We start from the raw sequence: 9882 nt of genomic DNA, 5'->3' as shown, positions 1-9882 counted from the left end.
TAAGTATCAGTTATTGCCAGATCTATAAAGTTAGTTATGGGTTTGATTGGAAAAATTGTATTACCAATTAAAATGTAACTGAGTAGGTGAAACTAGCAGCAACTGATATATCTTGAATCTTTTCACTGTATACTGTTCAGATACAGGTGTCCCAAAAGTCACTGAGGGGTTTCAATTTTTAATAACTTCCTTAACTTTACAAATAAATGCATGGAATTTTGATACAATATAAAGGACATAAAAGAAGTTAATATGCACAAGTCAAATTTTGCAACACCACTACATCACATATGAAAAATGACATCACTTAAATGGTAGCCATTTTCAGCTTCGCATGCCTATGCTCTTTCCAAAACTTGCATCATAACACCCTCAAGAGTTTCAGAGCCCACTTCTCTGATTTCTCTATTGATGTTCTTCAGTTGCATCAGGGTCTCCAGTTTGTTGACTTAAATCCTCTCTTTCAGGTATCCCCACAAGAAAAAATTCTGGTTAGTCAAATCTGGGTAACATGAAGGTCAATTGACATAGCCATAGCAGAAGATTATTCTCTCTCCAAAGCACTGCTGTAGCAACTGCATTGTTTCTCTTGCGATATGAGCAGTTGTCCCATCTTGCTGGAACCATGTGTGAGATCTACTTTGAATGGCCTTCATTTCTTCAGACTTGACTAGCCTTGATATTTTCTTGTGGGCATACCTGAAAGAGAGGGTTTACATCAACAAACCGGAGACCCTAGTGCAACTGAAGAACATCAATAGAGAAATCAGAGAAGTGGGGTTTGAAATTCTTGAGGGTGTTATGGTGCAAGTTTTGGAAAGAGCACAGGTGTGCAAAGCCAAAAATAGCTGTGATTTAAGCGATGTCATTTTTCATATGTGATATAGTGGTGTTGCAAAATTTGACTTGTGCATGTTAATTTCCACTATGTCCTTTATATTGTATCAAAATGTCATGCATTTATTTGTAAAGTTAAGGAAGTTATTAAAAATTGAAAGCCATTAGTGACTTTTGGGACACTCTGTATATAAATATAATAGGCATGGGCATGGCTATAAGTGCTGGTATGATTATAGGTGTAGTCATGGATACAAACACTAGCAATGCCATGTCATTAAGAAATTCACTTCCTAACTATATGCTTTTGGGTTGCATCCCATTTCATGGTACACTGGGCAAGTGTCTTCTGTTATAGCCACAGGCTAACCAAACCTTGTGAGTGGATTTAGTAGACAAAAACTGAAAGCAGCTTGTCATGTATGTACCTGTGCCTCTTTGTCGTGACATTGCGTGATAATGGTGAGTGAGCATCACCATTATGTTATACAAAGTGTCATTTGTTCCTAATCTTTGGTGAAAATAAGTTCAATCATGGAGAAATATTACACTGCTTGGAAACAAGTGAAGATTAAAGACAAGAAGGATATTTAGCCATAGAAAATCTGTCTCGGTGAATTCCATCTAATCCAAGCAAGCCTGGAAAACTGAATATTAAAAGAATGATGATGATGATGATGATGTGTGTGTGTGTGTGTAGGGCCTAGAAGGGTTGAGCTCACAATCATTAGAATGTTGTGTTCTTGAGCAAAACACTTCATGTTACATTGCTCCAGTCTACTCAGTTAGGAATGAGTGCCAGCAACAGCTGGGCATTAACATGGAATGGATTAGCATCTCATTCTGAGGAGGCATATTGTACTCATGGAATTTGGGACAAGCTCCAACTTAATAAACCTGTAAGCTTGTGGCAGATCTATCACACACACACACACACACACTACTAATGTTACTTTTACTGTGCTGACTTGTGTATGTGTTTGTGAGTATATTTGTGTGCATGTATAAGTGCATATGTGCATCTATATTTTCAACAATGAATATGATGAGGGTGCTACACATCTCTGTGTGTTCTTATAAGTATTTGTACTCGTATATGCACCTAGAAAATATAAAGATATTTCTGTAATAACTCTTATACCTGGTGTTTAGCTGCTGTACTAATGAACTATATTACCTGAGGCTATGTCCCATAATTTGCATGTCTTGTCCATGGAGCCAGAAACAACCAAGGAAGAGTCCCAGTTAAACTGACAGCTGCTAACCTCAGCTTTGTGTCCAATTAACTTGTGGATACGTCTAGTGGAAACAGCAATACTGACAGTTAGACAGAAGGAAATTTAGGTAGACAGATAAATACAGTTCTATATAGACAAACTGACTAATGGAGAGATAGACAAGCAAATGGAGAAAGAAATAGATTGAAAGGTATTGTGTATTTAGAGAGTTAGTTAATTGCAGGCTCACATATCTAATGTAATGAACAAAAAAATGTTAAACTAATTAAAATCACACTTGCAATGAGAGTAAAAAATTTGGTATTAATGCAAAGCTGATGCCACATAAAAAGCACCCAGTCCACTCTGTAAAGTGGTTGGTGTTAGGAAAGACATCCATCTGTAAAAAACATGCCAAAGCAGATCTTACTTGTGCTATGTGAAAAGCACCCAATCCACTCTGTAAAGTGGTTAGCATTAGGAAGGGCATCCAGCTGCAAAATCATGCTGAAGCAGACAGTAGAGCTTGGCATAGTCTTCTGGCTCACCAGTTCCTGTCAAACAGTCCAACCCATGCCAGCATGGAAGACATTAAATGATGTTGATGACAATACATTTCAAGAAAAGTAAGAGAGAGAATTTGAACATTCAAATTAATAGAAAAACAGACATGCACCTAGACGCAGAGGAATGGATAGTCAAATTGGCAAAATGATAAAGAGATAAGCTTATGCATTCCCAATACCAGGAGTTTCAACAACAAATGGCATTCTAAGAGAAAACACCTACACAACACAATGCTTTACACTAGTGTTATGCAGATTAAGCTTTCACACATACACAGAAACATAAATATGTTTGCTAAGTTATTTATGGTAGGAAGTGATATAATTGATTGATACATCTTACTGTATTTCCTTTTTATTTTATGTATCTCAGAAGGAGGAAAAGTAAAGTTGAATAGAAAAGGGTAACAAAGTTCATCTGAGTTCACTATCTGCTATTTGGTACAGATAAAGAAATTGCTCAATAGTAGGTTATAAAATGAAAAGGAAGTTATGGTGAAAGTTATAAAAGGAAAAGGAGGTTATGGAGTGCATATGAAAGCAACGCAGTTTTTTTAAAAATTGAAGGTGACCAAAACCGATTTCTTTCAAACTTTGCATGCTAAATGGCCTTCATATGAAACCCTTAAGTATGAAATATTTTTTTTACCTGATTCTAGTATTTGCTGATTTATGGCCATTTGAAATTTTCAAAAAAGTGACATTTTTTGGTTACTCAATAACTTTGAGAAGTCATATCTCAGCTACTATTTGAGCTAGAAAACTCTTTTTTTTTTCATTTTAAAGCATTTAAATAGATCTACAACATATGTTTAGTGTATTTTTGTTCCTTGTGATAAAAATAAAAAGTTGACCTAAAATTTGACTTTTGACTTTAAAGATTGATTTTTATGAAATTTTGTCAAAGTATTGCCCTACTTAGTCACAGCTCACATAAAAACTTCATACTATGATCTCAATGGGAAGTATTTTTAATAAATATAATTATACTGAAAAGTAGTGACAAATTATCAAAAATCGCTTACTAATCAAGACAATTTGAGCTTGAAGGAGAAAACACAGTGCTGATAATCAAAATAAGCATTTTTATTATTTCAATAATAATGTCTACTTTAATTGTAACTACTTTTCATCTCTGCTATGGTCAATGGTGAAAATGCCACTGCCAACACTTAGAATCATCAAACAAATTGTTGGCATCCCCATCGCCTTAGGGGCCACTCCTGATAGCTCAGCAGATGAAGCCACATGTCTCAACCTCCAACTCTTGCCTTGCTTTAAATGATTAGGTACTTGTTACATGAAATTCTAAATTCTTCGAAATTTAATGAGACAATTTTCTTGAAATTAATAATTGTGATGCATTTTTCATTTCTTTTTCTGTCAAGGTATATGTTCTTCCTGTAGCAGTTCTGGGGTCAAATTTACAAAGCATGTCTAAATAACCCACTGTTAAAACATCTGACTTTCTAGGATACTGAAATGATGATAAGAAAGGTGAGTTTTACTTGCATAGTTTCTGGGTATGTTTCTAGAACACAGACCACCAGTCACCACCATAAATTGCAGCTTCAAACTCTTTTATATCCCCAAATTGAATAGTCGCTTGTATGGAGATTCTAATTTTAGTATAATTATCTATTGTAGATATCATTTCTGAAGGTAAGTTTGGGATAAAGCAATGCAATTTTTGTGTCCCTGGAATTATCCTTGCATTTCTAAATCTCTCTCTCAATAGATTTTTCTCATTCTGTATTTCATCATTTGAGGACACACTCACACTCACACACACATACGTATTCATATACAACAGGCTTCTTTCAATTTCCGTCTACCAAATCCACTCACAAGGCTTTGGTTGGCTCGAGGCTAGAGTAGAAGACACTTTCCCAAGGTGCAACGCAGTGAGACTGAACCTGGAATCATGTGGTTGGTAAGCAAGCTACTTACCACACAACCACTCATGCACCTATATGGTAGCATAAATTTATAAAATTCTTACAATTTTTATATTGTGGAGCATCATCATCTGAAAAATAGATAATTTTGTTGATATTAAAGGCTTTGCCTCTAAGAAAATCTATCAGCTATTTTTTGGAAGAGATGGATTGCTACTGTATCATGCTTCATACAATCAGATATAGCAACAACACTGATGTTAGTCACATTATTGTTTAGTTTACAATAACAGACAAACAGATGGATAGAGGCTTGGGCATTGTTCCAATGAAATCCTTGTACTCCATCTTGCAAGATGAATGAATAACTCTCTGAAAAACCTGCTATGATTAACATTTCTCCTTCACTTAAATATCCTTTTCTTGAAGTACAAAATTTAGATTGTTCTTCTGCAATGAAATCATGTACTTTAAGTGCTTTAAGCTTTTGACAGAAAATTTCAACAAAATCATCTGTTGATTTTGATATATATTTTTGGGATTGTTCTGTCTGTTGTTAGCCATTGCTTATACTGTACTTCATCAATCATATTCACATTAAACATTTCATATAACAATTTTCCAAGCTCTTCTAGCAAAGAATTAGAATTTGTACAGTTATCCATGTAGCAGCTGTTTGTTGTTGGGTTAGAAGTAATTGATTCCAAACATTGTTTATAATCAATCAAGTGAAACTTCATTTCCTTGGTTAAATCAAATAGTTTCATGCCAGAAATCATTAGTTTGACATTCTGATGAATGGTGCATACACATACATTATGTGTAACAGCACTACCTGCAAGTATGCATTCTTCTGGCCTTGTCTCTGCAAATTTTGAGAAATTCATTTTGATTTCAGCATGTTTTTGATTTAAACAATTGGAAGGCTTCCTTGAAGTTACAAAGTATGGCAGTACTTTCTCTCATGGACTCTTTTGCCATCTTTTGTTACTGATTTATAATCCTTTTTTCCTGGCATAACTCTGCTTACTTCATTTTTATGAAACTGAGAAACACAATTGGCAGTTTTTTTGAGGAAATGTACTTTTTCTATGGCTAAGATGTAATAAAATCCCTTGGCCATTGACCTGCCTTTTAGCTTGTCTAGCCATGTAATCAGGCACATCAAATTCCTTATGGAGTTTTCTCAGAGACCAATTTTTGGCAGAATTGTTAAAACTTGCAGTTTTTTTTTAATCTTTTTTTCTGTTGGAAATTTTTCTTTTAACTGTTTGATTATTTCAATTTCAGGGTGATGATTCCAACTTCCCTTCTAGGGGAAATCATTTACATCTTTTGACCAAAAGTATTTTCGATTTCTTTTCTTTTTTTCTCAGCATACATGAAGGTAGTATCTATCTTTAGTTTTTTTTTTTATTGGAGATTCTCCAATTTCAGACAGAGCATTGTTGAGGATATCTAATTCTGCATTTTCTTCTATGAAGACATCTGTTGATGATGAAGTCACTTCAGTGGTAGTTGATGTATCATCTCTCATATCTTCTGATGATAGTTCAACTTGAAATGTGGGCAAAGTTTTTCTGCAAGAGTCACATATTTTTTGTCCAGGAATTAGGCTTGCTTTAGGATATTTTGTTGCAAAATCTGCTGTTATTGTTCTTAAACCCTTTTTCACGGGTGCTTTATGCTTTTTAAATGGGTCACAACACTTTTCTTGCTCAGCTAAAAATCTTTCTTTTACATCCATCTGTAACCAGAAATTACTAAAATGGTCATCCCATAAATAATGCAGTTTTTTCAATTGCATGAACTAAAAATTGGAGTGGGGATGGGATAAACTACCTGCATCAACTTGTTATGAAAGCTAATAGTAATTTTACCTTGTACTTATTCTTAGTGCAAGTTTTGAAGAGTGCAGTTCGATTTTAACAGTTATTTTTTTCAAAGCTATAACGGAAGTGACAAAGGAGTACATTCAGTATATTTTGCTTTATGAGTTCAATAAAGGCAACAACGCAACAGAAAGTGTGAGGAATATTAATGCAGTATATGGGGATTGGACAATAAGCATAAGCCTGTTTCAACAGTGGTTCCAGAAATTCCAAACTGGAAACTACAGCCTAGAAGACGAACCTTGTCCTGGAAGATTTGTAGAAATCAACGCGGATGTCCTGCAAATCCTGGTGGAAAAAAATCCCATCGTAACTGTTGAGGAACTAGCAGAGAAGCTTGGTTTTGATCATTCAACCATTCATCAATACTTGCATGCCATCAGAAAAGTCAGCAAATTGGGTCGATGTGTTCCTCACAAACTTTCCAAGTCTAATCATGCACAGAGAGTGAATGTGTGCTCTTCTTTGCTGTCACATCTCATGAATGAACTTAATGAACCTTTTTGGGACCGAATAGTAGTAACTGGTGACAGGAAATGGGTTCTCTATAAAAATGTCAAGTGTTGAAGAGAGTGGGTAGGGAAAAGAGAAACACCAACACCCCAGGCTAAAGAAAGTCTTCACCCATGTAAGGTGTTGTTATCTGTTTGGTGGAACATGAAAGGTTTAGTCCACTTTGAACTTTGAAATCCAAACCAAATAATAACAAAGGAAATCTACTGTGAGCAGCTTGAGCAGTAGCTTCTCTGCTAGTTCCTCAACAGTTACGATGGGATTTTTTTCCACCAGGGTTTGCAGGACGTCCTCGTTGATTTCTACAAATCTTCCAGGATAAGCTTCATCTTCTAGGCTGTAGTTTTCCAGTTTGGAATTACTGGAACCACTGTTGAAACAGGCTTACGCTTATTGTCCAATACCCATATACTGCATTAAGTTAATGTGAGAAAAAAAAAACAACCATCTTTGGTTTCAAGAGAAAAAGTGTTCTTCAATTAGGATAATGCTTGGCCATATACAGTGAGGATGACATTCCAAAGGCTGGACCAGTTTGAATGGGAAATGATGCCCCTCCCACCATATTCGCCGGACATTGCCCCATCTGATTATCATTTATTCTGCAGTCTTCAAAAGCATTTGGATGAAAAAAATATGAATTCTGTAGATGAGGTCAGAACAGTACTAGAGGAGTATTTTTCACGGACAAGTGAATTTTGAAAGAGGGTCTTGGAAGTCTACCAGATTGATGAAAAAGCATTGTAGAAAATGAAGGAGAGTATTTTTAGATTAAAAAAGAACTTTGTTTATTTTAATTGAAAAATGAAAGAAGTATATTTATTGGCTGATCTAATATATCTACTTTGAAAAAAATAAGAATTAAGTAATTTAATTAGGCTGTATAACATGAACCATAGTTAATAGACCTTATAACTACAGTTTTCACTGAGATCCCAGCATGAATTTTTGTATGTGAGTTGTAACTAAGTAGGGCAATATTTTGACAAAATTTCGAAAAAATTGATGACCGCGTCTTTTGACTTGTGAAAGTCAAAGGTCAAATTTTAGGTCAACTTTTTTTTTCATAAGGAAAAAATACACTAAACATATGTTGTAGATCTATTTAAATGCTTTAAAATGAAAAAAAAAAGAGTTTTATAGCTCAACTAGTAGCTGAGATATGACTTCTCAAAGTAATTGAGTAACTGTAAAAATGACACTTCTTTTTTGAAAATTTCAAATGGTCATAACTCAGCAGATATTAGAGTCAGGTAAAAAAATATTTCATGTTTAAGAGTTTCATATGAAGGCCATTTAGTATGCAAAGCTTGAAAGAAATTGGTTTCAGTCACTTTTGGCACTTGCATTGAGTTCGCATGGCTTCATCATGAAAATAAGCTTGTGTAGGAGTAACTTACCTGCCACTGTTAACATCCCAAAGAGTTACTGTATGGTCAAATGATCCAGTGATTAGTTGTGTACCTGTGCAGTTGAATGCAATAGAAATAATCTCTTCACTATGTCCCTGAAAAAGACAATAGATTTTTTTTACTACATGTTATTATTAACTGTGCTTGTAGCAGCAGCCTTGTCATTGTCATCATTATCACCATCATCATCATCATCATCATCATCATAAATTTTTCCTTTATTGTTGTCACCATCGTTCTTTCTGTCATCTTTCTTTTTTTGCTTTTCTTCATCTCACTTCTCCCTATGCATCAAGTAAGTTTTTGCAATGTATTTGATGATGACCAGAGAACTGTAGGTTACATTTTGAGGCTATTGTAAGTTAAGGGTTCATATTAACATCAATAATCATCAACATTATTACAAAATCACTCTCAGATGAAGAGAAAAGCTCAGAATGCTATACTTACTTTTTGATGCAACTGAACATATCAAACTCAGTTATGGACTAACTGCTGTTGTCTACAATTTCTCCAGATCCCAGAGACTTTACTGTTTTATAGGAATAGTGGATTTACCATTACTTGCCACTGAACTGTACTTAATATGATAGAAAATAATGCAATGGTATTTCAGTTTCTCTTTTTATTCATCAACCTTATTATTTTGCTTCTCTGTGCTGGTATGCATTGATCAGACCTTTAATCATAGCTGTCTGGTGCCAAACCAACTGCAAGATATATCTAACTACAATAATTTTAGACAGTTTCCACCATCCCTAATTATTACATACATATGTATACAATAATAATTGCACACCAACTAATGATTCTATTCAGTTGCTTTCTCTCTATGAGCACAGATAAGCTGAAAAAAAAATGAATATAAAAGGAATCAGATGATGTTGGTGCCATGTGCTTAGTACATACTATAAAGTAGCTGGCAGCATAGGGTAGAAGAGTCCTCAGTCCTGTTGAGGAAAAGGTATCCTACCAATCAGAGGTCCCACAAAATGCATCAAGTATATTCTGTAAAATGGCTGATGTTAAGAGGGACATCCAGCAGTAGAAACTGTGCTGCAAATGGAATTTATCGACAAGGTGTGGTCCATCTTGTCTAATATCATCATCATCATCAGCATCATTTAACATCTGCCTTCGATGCTGGCATGGGTGGAATGACAGAAGCCTGCACAAGACTGCTGTAACTGTTTTGGCAGGGTTTTTACAGTTGGATGTCCTTCCTAACACCAACCACTCAGCAGAGTGGGCTTAGTACTTTTTACGTGGCACAAACACAGACGAGGTCAGTTTTGGCAAAGTTTTTACAGCTAGATGCCCTTCCAAATGCCAACCACTTTACAGTGTGGACTGAGTGCTTCTGAGTGGCACCTGCACTGACAGGGTCACCAAGTACTTGCAAGACAAAAAAAACTTTTTTGAGAGAGGAGGGAGCATTGGAGGAGGTGTTCTTGTGTTGGATGATGAAAGGTTATAGTGAGACAGAGAGACAGAAACAGGTGTCTTGCTGTAGAAGAGGTACAAGATTACCTGGCTGGAGAGAGAGA

General features: G+C 35.3%; 1 protein-coding gene across 2 annotated transcripts in view; it reads right to left on the bottom strand.

Annotated features, from left to right (window-relative positions):
• The window catches only part of LOC106881172 (dynein assembly factor with WDR repeat domains 1), a 148272-nt gene that overhangs the window by 37990 nt on the left and 100400 nt on the right, over positions 1-9882 (bottom strand). For both annotated transcript variants that reach the window (XM_052966314.1, XM_052966313.1), the window contains exons 9-10: positions 8324-8430; positions 2015-2136 (exon numbers count right to left, since the gene is read on the bottom strand). In XM_052966314.1, coding sequence (XP_052822274.1) covers positions 2015-2136; positions 8324-8430 — 229 coding nt within the window. The remainder of the gene's footprint in view (positions 1-2014; positions 2137-8323; positions 8431-9882) is intronic.

The sequence above is a fragment of the Octopus bimaculoides genome, chromosome 3 (genome assembly GCF_001194135.2).
Source record: "Octopus bimaculoides isolate UCB-OBI-ISO-001 chromosome 3, ASM119413v2, whole genome shotgun sequence".
NCBI classification, from domain to species: domain Eukaryota; kingdom Metazoa; phylum Mollusca; class Cephalopoda; order Octopoda; family Octopodidae; genus Octopus; species Octopus bimaculoides.
Note: the sequence above shows the minus strand (reverse complement) of the source record. Positions and strands in the feature narration are given on the sequence as shown.